Source organism: Rana temporaria, chromosome 4 (assembly GCF_905171775.1).
Source record: "Rana temporaria chromosome 4, aRanTem1.1, whole genome shotgun sequence".
In the NCBI taxonomy this organism is placed as follows: Eukaryota; Metazoa; Chordata; class Amphibia; order Anura; family Ranidae; genus Rana; species Rana temporaria.
Window position 1 is genome coordinate 349,464,320 of NC_053492.1, and position 14,944 is coordinate 349,479,263.

A 14,944-nucleotide genomic window follows, 5' to 3' on the forward strand; every position below is an offset into this window, starting at 1 on the left:
AGGAAAGTATGCAGTATGTCAAAGCAACATTTTCAAACCTCCAGCAATCAGGACTATTTCCTTTGCCTTGTCCCTATTCACAATGGAATGCCAGACAGCTACAAAATACTATTAAAGCACATTCTCACCTGCCAAAATATTCATAATCAATTGAGCAGGAACCGGACGACTTTCAGTACACGTGAACTGCTGTCTGTTCAGCAGGATGGTCAGACGGTCTTACTGGAAAACCAGCATTCGATCAGCACTTGTAACCAATGGCTGCAAGCACTGATCAATATATTCTAAAGGGAGGGTCCTGAGTCCCTGCTGTCAGAATACAAAAGCTCAGCAGGAGAGATCCTTGCATCACATGTCAGGCCTCGTACACACGACCGAGTTTCTCGGCAAAAACCAGCAAGAAACTTGCTGGGAGATATTTTTGCCAGGGAAACCGGTCGTGTGTACATTTTCGTTGAGGAAACTGTCGAGGAACTCGACGAGCCAAAAAGAGAGCATGTTCCCCTTGACAGGAATGGAGAAAATTGGCTTGTCGAGTTTCTCAACGGCTTCACAAGGAACTCGACGAGCAAAACGATGTGTTTCGCCCGTGGAGGTTCTTGGTCGTGTGTACGAGGCTTCACTGTTTTTTTTTTGCATTTAACCCACTGGATGAAGAAAAAAAAAAACTGACATGAGAAGATTGTTCTCCAATCATATAAGAAATTAGATAGCTATAGAATACCTCAAACCTCAGAAAGCAGCCTTAAAAGGCAATTACAGAGGCAAGAAAATATGACCTATTGTTCATTTAAAACAAAAGTGGAAATTAAATTAGGACATCTGCTTTGTACATAAGTATAAGCACTCATACAACAAAAGACATGCCTATCTAGAGAAAAATATCTCACTCAGATTTACAGGCATTTAGATATCTTTCAGATGTTCCAAACACCATATGATACTCTGCATAAACAGTCCTAACATTATTGTAACAGTGGGGGGAGGGGGGCAGTCAGTTACACCTGGATGTGCTGGATGACCATGTGAAGAACCATAGCTAGAAAACATCTAGCTAAAACAGTTCAGCCTGCTTGATCCTTAAAGTGGTAATAAAGGTTTGGCTTTTTAGAAACAAAACGTTATACTTACCTGCTCTGAGCAGTGGTTTTGCACAGAGCAGCCCCGTTCCTCTTCTTCTCGGGTCCCCAACTGGTGCTTTTGGCTCCTCCCCTTTGACCAGTGTCTCCAATAGCAAGCCACTTGCTATGGGGGACTGGTGTGAGCTCATTCCCGAGTCCTGCTCTGTGCATCCATAAGACACATAAAGCCATGGCTCGGCCCCACCCCCACTCTCTCCTCATTGGCTCACTGTCTGTGATTGACAGCAGTGGTAGCCAATGGCTCTCACTGCTGTCTCAGCCAATAAGAAGAGGAAGTCTCAGGAAAGCCGAGGCTCTCATTGACATCGCTGGCTTGGGAGGGATCTCAGGTGAGTATTAGGACCGGCTGTGGGGGGAACAGCACCCAGAATGTTTTTCACCCTCATGCACATATATGACTATATCACTGGCTACAGATGGATCTATTTTTTTTTTTTGATCAGCAAGCTTGTTGATCAAAATAAAATCAAAAATTACCCCAGCCACACAATTGAGGTGGATGAAGGAATCCTGCGCTTGTATTCTGACAGCAGGGACTCATCTGCTGCTATAATACACTGATCAGTGCTGCAGTCTATTGGATGCATGGGCTGATCGAGTGTAAATTTTCCAACATTCTCGTTCGAGAGAAGCTGATTGTTAGATTCAATTCTCTTTAGCAGAAACGGCCATTTATGGATTGCAATTTGGCCAGTCCCTACTGAACCAGGTAAATTTTGATCCATCTATAGCCAGCTTTAATTTATCTAATTATGGTTGGCTGGTGTGTCTTTCACTATCCAGAGACATTAAGGTCTGAAGCCATATCTGGTCAGGCTGAATGGGATGATAATCATCTTCAGGCGTGTTTATTAACAAGCTGATGCAACTGTGTCTTTGGCCTAAGTAACTTTGCACCTTGCATCTTTGGTATACTGTAGAAGTCAGTACCAGTGTTGTAAAATCAATATGCTTTGTAACCTAAAATTTACTTTCCATTTACTGTTACTTCTTTACCCCTTTCAATGCTACATGAAAATGTATAGTTACCTATGAAATGCCCAAATTGAGTACGAGAAAAAATTTGAGATTGTGATTACAAGATACAATACAGAGATTATAATATGTGGCAATGTTACAGATATGCATGCTTTTACATTACAGTTCTAAAACCGGGGTTAGAAACCGACAACTTACCCACACACCCTTGCCCATCCAGTGAGTCTTGGTACCCCTGGTAACAGAGGCAACGATAAGAACCATTGGTGTTTTCACAAAACCCTTGACTGCATAACGTGCTGTTAGTACATTCATCAACATCTGAAAATGAGACATGTTTTTGATCAAAGGACATAACACAAATATAACAAGACACCCTATACACTGATTTGTGACAAAAGTCAACAACAAATTATGCATACATATATGGTAGCTCCACACTTCTTTCAATATGTCTTCTTAGGTTAAATAAATATCTAACTTAGTTTCAGGAACAAAAAGATTTTCAGTAGCTAAAATAAAAAAAATTAAAGAAAGGATTATGGTTAGCTTATAAAATCCAGGTGCTAGATCAAATTATATGGTCCTCCTGGAAGGGATATTTTCTGTTCTGTTTTGTTTTCTGAAAGATTTATAATTGCAGGGCTAATATTTGAGGTGTACTGGAAGGACCACTGGAATATCTTGGCACCATAGGTCAGTAGGGTGCGTGCAATGCAATACGGCATATGGGGGAGACACCAAAGCTCCAACTTTACAATTTACTGTGTCTGCATTATAAGTGTTAAGGAAGAGGGTCTATAGAGAACAAAGTTCTATTTGCAGGTACTTCATGTTGTCTGGTTTTAGCTGAATACTGTGCTGATTGGAAGATGGTAACAGGACTGGTGGATGAAGAAAGATACCTTTTTACAGGAATGCTCACATATATGTTCTGACATTTGATATAAATGTGAAATATTTAATTTAACGGGACTGGAAATAACTCGGACTGGACCATGTCCTGGCTTTGAGTGTCCCAGGTAGTCTCCCAGGTGTCTCCTAAATAGGGCTGTTCATGGGAGGGATTATTATTTATCCCTCCTCCTAGACGAGGGGGTGGAGAGAGATCTTCATTGTGTCAATTGCTGCGACTTCGGTGAACCTGAATCAATGGCAGTTTTATTTATGCTGAATCTACTGCTTGACTTGCATGAAAGTGTAGCTTGAGATAAAGCATAGTGTCCTGTACATGCCTCTATCCCCCACTAAGGTGGTCATGCCTCTTATCAACATTTACTTTTGGCATGTTTTCGCATGGTTAACTTTTTTAAAGCTGATTTATTAACAAAAAAAAATAAAAAAATTTTTTGCATTTGCAACATTGAACCACAAATGATTATTACCGCGTTAGATGCACATCATCTTTTTCAGATGTTAAAGTGGGTGTTTAATGCACAATTGAACCAGCTCAGTTTCTTCTGCAATTTCTCTGGAATTATTGGCATCAAAATGTGTCTGTATTCTCCTAAATATAACTATGTAACATATATACCTCTTTAGAGGTCTAATATTTAATTTAAAAACATTTACATGTGGCATAGCCCACCATATTACTTGTGGACTAAATCAAGCATTTGTTTGAATTTTTGTTTAGAGAAGCTTCAAAATTTCACCATCATTGGTGTTCCCAACGTTATTCTATTTTGTATTGCCTTATAATGCTTAATTTTGTGGGTAATAGGGAAAACCCCTGTGTACCATGGTTCCTGACAACATGTCTAGCTACATCAATCAAAGCTCGGCGAACACTTTGCAGGAACGTTCTCTTCCCTGTTTTTTCTTTCTCTCTCATTGCTTTCTGGTAGTTTCAAGTGTGTGCACACAGCTAAGTTTGCATTGGAAAATATTCACATGTTGGTTCATGCAAAAACATAAATTAGAAGTAAACAGAGCAATTTTTTAAACACATGCAAAGCTTTTGTGCTTTCCAATTTAGTAAATCATGATATATTTCTCTAAAGTTTGTGATTTACTTTAAGGAAAAACAGACCTAAAATTTTAAGGGGAACAATTATTTACAGACAAAAAACAAAAAGGACAATGATGTTTAAAAACAAACTCTGAGCGCATTCCCTGAGGACTAGCTAAAACTCTAGACCTTTAACTACTTGAAGATGACCAGGCCATTTTTTGCAAAACTGCACTGCATAGATTTAACTGACAATTGCGCGGTCATGCGACGCTGTACCCAAATAAAATTGACATCCTTTTTTTCCCACAAAACTAGCTTTTTTTTGGTGGTATTTGATCACCTCTGCGGTTTTTTGCTATAAACAAAAAAGTGACAATTAAAAAAAAAAACAACTTGTTTTATATCTATCTATCTATCTATCTATCTATCTATCTATCTATCTATCTATCTATCTATCTATCTATATAAATATTTGGGATATTTATTATAGCAAAAAGTAATAAAAAAAAAATCTTCCTCAGATTAGGCCAATATGTATTCTTCTACATTTTTTTGGTAAAAAAAAAGAAATCGCAATAAGCGTTTATTGTTTTGCACAAAAGTTATAGTGTCTACAAAATAGGAGATAGATTTATGGCATTTTCTTTTGCATCGGACACTTTTGACACTTTTTTGGGACCAGTGACATTTATGCAGCAATCAGTGCTATAAAAATGCACTGATTACTGTATAAATTATATACTGTATATACTGTCAGGGAAGGGGTTAAAACCAGGGGCGATAAAAAGGGTTAAAAGTGTTCCCTGGGAGATATGTCTAACTGTGTGAGGGCTGGGCTGAGAGAGAGAGAGAGAGAGAGAGAGAGAGATCACTATCCCTAATCACTAGGAACAGCTGATCACTCTCAGTTCCCGTGTTTACACTGGCAGATTCTCATTCTGCCTCTGTGTGGAGCAATCGCGGGTGGCCGGCGGACATTGCGCCCGCTGGCCACATGCACTGGCCGCACCTGCTATATCTATTACACGAAGTGACGTACCAGGATGGTAAAAGCGTAATAGAGCCAACCTGCTGAAGTACAACTTCAGCGGCTGGTCTTTAAGTGGTTAATATTTTATATTCTGTGTATTACAATGCAATGTGCATAAATATTGAAAGAAATCTATATACCACATTTAAACTTTACATTGTACCATCTCAGTGTGATACACACATCCTTCTCAAACTCCCCGCTAATTATTCAAAACAATTCAAAGGCCCCACAAAATAATGTGTTAAAATTGGCAGCATTACCCCTACAGTAGCTGTTAATAACTTGCACTTCTCATCTGTAGTCCCAACAGTAAGTGAACTGTGCTTACATAATGTGTGTGTTCCACAAGAGCTGTATTATTTTACTTGTTGTGCACAGAAGGATTTAAGATGTAAGACAGAAGTCTGCAGGAGCATCAAATATATTGTTTAATGCAGATAGCAGACCTGCGGTGAGAGCCTTTTAAAGACTGAAACGTATCCACCAGATGGTAACAAGATCAACATTAAGTCAAAGCGTTTCTTTCCAGCAAATCTCTAGTGATTCTACAGTCAAAACCACTTCACAACAGTTCTTGAAATACCAGCCAGAATAGATAAATATTCAACAGGAATTCTTTGGTCAGTGTGGCTGAATTCAGCTTGAGAAGACGCCAGATTTTCATTGAAAAAAAGTGAAAGCCGTTTTTATTGGTGTTAGGGGTCAGCTTTAAATGTGGAACTTGCAGAGAGGTACTCCAGATGCCAAAGTGCATTTAAGGGCTTCCTGCTTGTGTTTATTGGTCTACTTGCATCACATACAAAAAAAGAGATTCCCTTGCTGGGGTCGGAGTCAGAACAGTCCAACTTACAAGAAAATATTAATGGCTAGTTGTGAGACAAAGAGGTTTTGCCTGGACCTGCAAACCTGTTCCAACATAGGGGTAGATCTTTAGATCCGCGTAATCTATCTGATTTACGATCCGCCAGCGCAAGTTTTAGAGGCTAGTGCTGTATTCAGAAAGCACTTACCTCCAAACTTGCGGCGGCGTATCGTAAATCCCCCGGCGGAATTCAAATTCCGCGGCTAGGGGGAGTGTACTATTTAAATCAGGCGTGTCCCCGTGCCGATTTAACTGCGCATGCGCAGCCGGCTAAATTCCCCAGTGTGCATTGCTCCAAATGACGTCGCTAGGACGTCATTGGTTTCGGCGTGAGCGTAACTTGCGTCCGGCCGTATTCTGAATCGACTTACGCAAACAACGTAAAAATTCAAAACTCGGTGCGGGAACGACGGCCATACTTAACATAGGATACGCCTCACATAGCAGGGGTAACTATACGCCGGAAAAAGCCGAACGCAAGCGACGTAAAAAAAAAAAAGCGACGGGCGGGCGTTCGTTTCTGAATCGCCGTAAATGCTAATTAGCATATTCGACGCATAAAAGACACGGAAGCGCCACCTAGCGGCCGGCCTGGAATTGCAGCCTAAGATCCGACGGTGTAAGTCACTTACACCTGTCGGATCTTAGGCATATCTATGCGTAACTGATTCTATGAATCAGTCGCATAGATACGACCGGCCGGCCTTAGAGATACGACGGCGTATCAGGAGATACGCTGTCGTATCTCCTATCTGAATCTGGGCCCCGGTCTGCATGCAGTCTCTCAATGTAACAGACACATACCATTCCACACATCTCAAAGAACATTTTAAATGTTTCCCCAGATTGGGAAATAGTGTGACCAATGGTTAACCTCTGTCTACTACATTAAACATTATAGATTGAGTTTACCTGCTGCCTTGGTTCTAGTGTTTGATAAGTTAGATAAGCTAGATAAGTACAGAAGCAAGTCATCCTGGCGGATGCCTGAGGTGCGGAGTCTAAGTACTAACCAATGTTCCTGATGGTGGAGATGGGTTTTGTTGTGTGTTAGTATCAAGTTCCAGTCCTCAGGATTGCCCCACCAGGAGGTTAGCAAGCCAGGGGTCCAGTAGCTGATATAGCCAAACAAGTGGTTGTAGGTTGAATCAAGTAGAAGCGTAGTCAAGGAACAAGCCAATGGTTGGTAACAAGTGGTAGCAAAGATACAAACAGCAGCAGGAGTGACAAAAGCAATCCACACCTCAAACAATAGGGGTATAGGGGAAGACTGCTGTTTGCAACATCCTTCAACTGTCTTCAGGCATGGACTATTGACTGACCTCCCTAAAGCCCACACACCACTGCTTTAAATTCCAGCCTGTGCATACCCCCCTATATTTGAGTGATGACTCCTATTTACATCTGACATCATTAGGTCGGTGAGCTACGGCATCACATTTTTGCATGATTGACTTCCCTAAATCCCACAGGAAACCCATATAATGCTCTGGCACCCTTTGGAGGTTATTTTCACAACTACAACCACTTTACCTCTTTTTCAATGATTTACTAGTCTTTTTACTTATTTTATTTCTAATCTTTGGGGAAGCTTACAAATACAACTAACTACCTCCCTATCTTCTCACTTTCTTATATAAAGGAGTACATGTAAAGCCTTTATTCAATCAATTAGGACCCTTTCTAGGTCCCAATTTCACATTTTCCAAACCCCAAAACTGCAGGTGATCCAATTTTCCTCCATGTCTTTCCCACATATCCCGCCGTGGGATGGTGTTATTCCTATTTAGGGTAATATCCCCAATATGTTCAAGAATTCTTATTTTCAGTGGTCTTATAGTCTTTCCCACATCTAACAAATTATATGGGCATTTGGCCACATAGACTAATCCGGATAAGCTGCCTTTTAGAATGGCCTTAAATTCTATTGGGTAGATTCACACACAATGGCCTAAAATTAGGACAGCCTAGCCTAGTCTTTTTAGGCTACACCATCGTAAATAATTTAGGCTATTAGTGATTCTCAAACCACTTACCTGTTAATTTTTGGCGGCGTAGCCTAAAACGAGCGGGCGTAAGCGCGCCTAATTCAAATGACTTGTTTGGGGGCGTGTACTATGGAAATGAGGCTTGACCTCACGTTTTTCGACGTTTTTGCGTACTGCGCATGCGCTGGGCGACTACATTTCCCAGGGCGCATTGCGGCTAAGTATGCCGTACGGCCCTATTGATTTCAACGCGGACGTAAACGACGTAACTCCCGATTCGCGGACGACTTACGCAAACGACGCTGAAAATTCGAACCTCGCGGCGGGAACGGCGGCAATACTTAACATTGTTATTCAACCTCATAGGTGGAATAACTTTAGGCGGCGTAACTGGATGGACTTGTGTCTTTTTTCAACCTGACTAACTATGTAACCCTTACGGAAACGACGTAATGCGACGGTGTAGGCCCGGCGTACGCTCGTGAATCGGCGTAGCCCCTCATTTACATAATCTAGGCCGGCCGCAATGTAAGCGCCACCTAGCGGTAAGTCAAAACATTGCAATCTAAGATAGGACGGCGCAAGCCGTCCTATCTTAGATATGTTTAAGTGTATCTCTGTTAGAGAATACACTTAAACATAGGTCGGCTTAGATTCAGAGTTAGGTCGGCTTATCTGTAGATAAGCCGGCCTAACTCTTTGTGAATCTACCTATCTATTTTCTTTACATTTTGGAGTTTTCAAAGTCCTTCAAAGTAGACATGTATTTACACTCCTTACAATGACCACATTTATATAGTCCCTTGGGTGGACCAGGCAACCAGTTTCTACTAGATAGACTACTGTACAGTCATTTGGGAAGAATTCATCTCATACGTTTTTTCCCCTGCAATATGCAATTATCGGTCACATTTTTTTATTATTGCTCTATACGTTGTAAGACTTTATGCAGGTATCTCCTTGCTAAGTCTTATGTCAGTGGCAGTGTAAGGGTTAATGTGGCACACTACTGCAAAACATTTGAATAATAGTGGTGCATTTTGATAAACACAGGCCTACAGGGGATTCAATTCTAGCAATATGGTATTTTTAACACTGTTTGTTTTTTAATCACTAGATACTGAAATAAGCTAGGCAGACTTATTGAAAGTTCCAACAGAACACTCCTCATGCCCCTGAAGGATGAGCAAGGGTTTGGTAGGAACTTGGGTTTCGACCAAACATGGCAGGAAGCGGTCACTTCCATCCAGTGTTGCCCAATCAACTGTAGACAGGGCATTCCCTGCCTTGCAGCTACAATGACCATTCAACCTACTGTATTACATGGTCAGATCAGGCCCCAGTCACTCTAGGCATTCAGTCCACTCACATGTACTTCAAATTTGGTCAATGACAAATGAATGACTATCTAAGTAGACAACAATATAGGTGGGCGTGCAGAGTTAATGAATATGGGGCAACATTTAAAAAACCTAGTGGGTATCATCAAAATTTTTATATGAAAATGCTAATCAAAACCAGCGTATATTTAAATAAACTGGTTTCCACTTGAACGTAGTACTGCATATAAGGTAATAGTTTTTGCCAATTCTAAATGGTTTGATTTATATAGTAACTTGTAGGTAGCTGTCCTAAATTTTTCACCCAAGTTTTCTCACCCACAGTTTAACCACTTAAGGACCCCTCACTGTATATATACGTCATTTTATTTAAAGATGGATAGCTCGGTAACGGCACCAGCCGCTGCCACAACCGAGATATCCATCTTTTCAGAGAGCGGTCCTCTAAACGATAACGGTGGTCTCCGTGGTGGATTCGCGGCAAGATCACCGTTATAGGCGGTGGGAGAGGGCCCCCCCTCCCTCCGTCGGCAGCGGCGATCGGGTCCTTCCTCCAGCTCGGCTGGGATACGAGTGAGGGCAAGATGGCCCCCACCCATCTCCATAGCATAGCAGGGCGGAAGCGACGTCAAAATGTCACTTCCGCCCATGCTTCTTAAAGGGACATTTTCTTGTATCGTTCACAATATAAAAAAAAAATTGGGCTAACTTTATTGTTGTCTTATTTTTTCATTAAAAAAAGTGATTTTTTCCCCCAAAAAAGTGTGCTTGTAAGACCACTGTGCAAATACGGTGTGACAAAAAGTATTGCAATGACCGCCTTTTTTTTTCTCTAGGGTGTTAGAAAAAATATATAAATAATGTTTGGGGGTTAATTTTCTAGCAAAACTGTTTTAATCTTGTAAACACCAAATCTGAAAAACAGGCAAGGTCCTTAAGTGGTTAAACAAAGCTATATACATAAGCGTGCATCACAAAATCTAGCACAGACAGCTAGACATTTCAAAAATTTGCCTTAAAGCGGTTGTAAAGATTTGTTTTCTATTTTCTAAATAGGTTCCTTTAAGCTAGTGCATTGTTGGTTCTCTTACCTTTTCCTTCGATTTCCCTTCTAAATGTTTTTTTCTTTGTCTGAATTTCTCACTTCCTGTTTCTCCTCAGTAAGCTTGCCCCCCATCATCCATGGGGGCTAGTCAGCCAGAACAGCTTACTGAGGAGGAACAGGAAGTGAGAAATTCAGACAAAGAAAACAAAGAAAAAAACATTTAGAAGGGAAATCGAAGTAAAAGTTTAGTGATCCAACAATGCATTACCTTAAATGAGTTGTAAAGGTTCGTTTTTTTATTTTTGTTCCTTTAAGCTAGTGCATTGTTGGTTCACTTACCTTTTCCTTCAATTTCCATTCTAAATGTTTTTTTTTCTTTGCCTGAATTTCTCACTTCCTGTTTCTCCTCAGTAAACTTGCCACCATCATTCGAGCAGTGGTTAGTCAGCCAGAACAGCTTACTGACTAGCTTATTGAGGAGGAACAGGAAGTGAGAAATTCAGAAAGTGAGAAAAAAAAATAGAAGGGAAATCGAATGAAAAGGTAAGTGAACCAACAATGCACTAGCTTAAACAAACCTTTACAACCCCTTTAAAGGAACCTATTTAGAAAATAAAAAACAAACCTTTACAACCCCTTTAGGCCTCATTCACACTTGGCGGACTCCGTCGCTACGGAGTCCGCCTATTCCCGTCGGCTCAGCGGGAGATCAGTCCGCAGATCTCCGCTGAGCCGACGGATGACAAGCTCCTCTCTGCTCACTGAGAGGGGAGGGGCTTGTCGGGCACCGCTGTGTCCTATGGAGCGAGCTGATGAAAACGGACAGCATGATCCGTTTTTAGCGGGTCGGATGTCAGCGGACATGTCTCCGCTGACGTCCGACGCTCCATAGCAATGCATGGAGCGGCCGTTCAGGTCCGTGACAGACGGACCCGAAGGGCCAAGTGTGAATGAGGCTTTAAGTGTTGGAAAAATCAGAGACAGCTCATCACTTGAACATCCTGACTGTGTGGAAAGAATGAAAGCTTTTGTATATGGACTACAAATACTGAAAGATGTGTTCATATTGTAAATAAACTATTTTCACCTGATCAGTTATTAGCCAAATGTGACCAATACTTAGTTCCACACTTACTACAATACATTTCAAGCTTAAAAAAATGTAACTGCTTTGAATTGGTTGCTGGACTACCAAACAGTCAGGTGTGGCGACAGAAGACTAGAGAGACAGCAGACAAGCTAAACACAGAGAGAACTGGAATTTCTAATCGTGACAGCATTAAAAAGAAGATCAAAAACCACAGAACTGCTGTATGAAGGCTGTATGAAAAACATATTACAAAGCAAGTTGAGTTTTGTACATTTTTTATAAAGTGTCTAGGATTTTATGCTTTCTTGTATTGACTTTGGGCTGACAGTGAGGGTGTTCCCTTGGACTTGAGGTTTTCTTACTTTTAACACCTGGCTTTACTAAGCTGATTCTGTTTCATTTTTACAATTTTCTGGCAAAAGATGTTGGGGTTTTTGGGGTAACGTTAGGAATAAACTTGGACTGTGCAGTGTGAGAATTGCATTTGACTGCAGATATGTGGACACCAGTGTTCATACCTTTTGTGATTTGCTATTTTATATTTAGAATAGAACACACTTATGGTCTGGGTATAATTTAGACAAACAAAGGTTTATAATTAATTTTATTTCTAAGACCCGTCTGTAGAAAGCCAAATGCAAACATTTAGTCAGTACTTACTTTCTATAATTTTGCTTTAAAGAATGATGTTCTATGTTTATATAGGGTTTAGCTATACGGTGCTGGCATTTTTTTTTTTTAAGTTGTGCATCGCTGCCATAGACTTATTACTGGCATCAGATCAGGTGTGTAGTGGTCAAGTGTTAAAGCGGGGTTCCAACCACAATTAGCATTTTTTAAATGCATGTCCTTTCATCCTGCGTTTTTATAATATAAATCCGATCACTTACTATTTTACAATCCGCCGCCGTTATTCAAAAAAGATAGGGCCAGATTCACAGACATTTACGCTACGCTGCGGCGGCGTAACATATCCCATTTACGCTACACCGCCGCAAGTTTACAGCGTAAGTGCCTGATTCACAAATATCTTACCTGTAAACTTGCGGCGGTGTAACGTAAATGCGCTCGGCGCAAGCCCGCCTAATTCAAATGGGGCGGGCACCATTTAAATTAGGTGCGTTCCCGTGCCGAACGTACTGCGCATGCTCCGTGGGGAAAATTACCAGACGTGCATTGCGCTAAATGACATCGCAAGGACGTCATTGGTTTCGGCGTTAACGTAAATGGCGTCCAGCGCCATTCACGGACGACTTACGCAAACGACGTGATTTTACAAATTTCGACGCGGGAACGACGGCCATACTTAACATTGGCTAGTCCACCTAGAGGGCAGCCTTAGTTTTACGCGGCGTATCTCGACAGAAACGACGTAAAGTTAGAGCGACGGGTAACGTGGACGTTCGTGAATCGCCGTAACTAGTCATTTGCATATTCTACGCCGACCGCAATGGAATCGCCACCTAGCGGCCGGCCTAGAATTGCATCCTAAGATCCGACGGTGTAAGTCAATTACACCTGTCGGATCTTAGGGCTATCTATGCGGAACTGATTCTATGAATCAGCCGCATAGATACGACAAGCGTATCTCAGAGATACGACGGCGTATCAGGAGATACGCCGTCGTATCTCTACTGTGAATCTGGCCCATAGTTTATAAAACTATGTCCACACCGTTGTCATTTTGCTTGTGGGAATTGTGAAGCCCACAAGCACTTACTTCCTGGAAGTCTTGGATGGGGAGTGATAATTGGGTAGCGCACTGCATCCTGGGAAATGATGACACACATTTCCCAGGAGCATTAGAGGGAGATGATGTCATGATCCTAGGTGATTCCAAAGGCAGATTTAGTGGGACTGCATAGCAACAGGCATTTCCAGATGGGTAAAAAAAAAAAACTTTTTTCTTTCTTTTTTAGGTCTAATGAGCACAATAATGAAAAAAACATTTCAGGATGGAAACTCCACTTTAATTTCCATGCTTTGTTTTCTCTTTTCTTCCTGTGAAAACGCAGATTCACAATATTGTGAATTTAGAACTTGCTGAATGTTAAATTAGGGAGAGCGGAAAGTGACCAACTAATATTAATATACTGACATTTCCACTAAGTGGAATTAGAAGCATACAATCCTTACCCCTTGTACTCTTAAATATAAAAAAAAAAAAAATGTGTAGCCCTCGAGTAAATCACTAGGGGCCAGATTCTGGTACAATTGCGGCGGCGCAACGTACCCCGTTTACGTTACACCGCCGCAAGTTTTCAGTCTAAGTGCCCGATCCACAAAGCACTTACCTGGAAACTTGCGGTGGTGTATCGTAAACACGTCCGGCGCAAGGCGGCACAATTCAAATGGGGCGGGTACCATTTAAATTAGGCGCGCTCCCGCGCCGGACGTACTGCGCATGCTCCGTTCGCTTTTTTCCCGACGTGCTTTGCGCGAAATTACGGCGGCGCGACGTGTTTGTGAATCGCGACGTCCGTAACGTACTTACGCCGAAAAAAAAATAATTCAAAAGCGATACGGGAACGACGGCCATACTTTAACATGGCTGGTGTAAAGTTAAGCAATGAAAAACATTGCTTAACTTTGCGACGGGACTCTACGACTTGCGCCGACGTAACGATGGGAAAAATCTTCGTGGATCGCCGTAACTGCTAATTTGCATACCCGACGCTGGTTTACGACGCAAACTCCCCCCAGCGGCGGCCAAAGTATTGCATCCTAAGATCTGACGGTGTAATTCAATTACACCTGTCGGATCTTAGGGCTATCTATGCGTAACTGATTCTATGAATCAGTCGCATAGATAGAACAACAGATACGACGGTGTATCAGGAGATACGCCGTCGTATCTGTTCTGTGAATCCGGCCCTAGATTCTCTCAAAAAAAAAACAAAAAAAACTACATAATAGAGGAATAAAAATATAATCATAACTATGGCCAACAAGAACTGTTCTTTCAAATGTTTCATACAAGAGGATTGTAGTGTCATTCAGAGATCACTATCCATGGGCTTTATATAGAGAAACACCCAGTCAGACAAAGGAGTTGATTTACTAAAACTGGAGAGCGCAAAATCTGGTGTAGCTGTGCATGGTAGCCAATCTGCTACTAACTTCAGCTTGTTCATTTAAGCTTTGACAAAAAATAAAACTGGATGCTGATTGTTTTCTATGCAGAGCTGCACCAGATTTTGCACTCTCCAGTTATTGTAAATCAACCCCATAGAGTTACAATAATGTACAAAGTGCAGTGACCGATATAAATGAGTTTAGTATTAGTCCTGAGTATCCAAGTGGTGCCTCAAAGTAAACAACATACCTTCACATGATCTTCCATCAGGAGTTGTAGTAAATCCTTGTTCACATATGCAGTGGAATGAGCCAGCAGTATTGAGACATTCTCCATTTGGAGAACAGAGCTCTGAATTTTCACACTCATTAATATCTGAAACAATAAATCAAAGAGATTATCAACACCAAATGTTCAAATCAGGGTTCCAAAGTTG

General features: G+C 41.3%; 1 protein-coding gene across 4 annotated transcripts in view; it reads right to left on the reverse strand.

Annotated features, from left to right (window-relative positions):
• Positions 1-14,944, reverse strand: part of LTBP1 (latent transforming growth factor beta binding protein 1) — a 447,138-nt gene that overhangs the window by 50,760 nt on the left and 381,434 nt on the right. For all 4 annotated transcript variants that reach the window (XM_040350808.1, XM_040350809.1, XM_040350810.1 and 1 more), the window contains 2 exons: positions 14,758-14,883; positions 2,319-2,441 (listed from right to left, as the gene is read on the reverse strand). In XM_040350808.1, the coding sequence (XP_040206742.1) occupies positions 2,319-2,441; positions 14,758-14,883 (249 nt within the window). The remainder of the gene's footprint in view (positions 1-2,318; positions 2,442-14,757; positions 14,884-14,944) is intronic.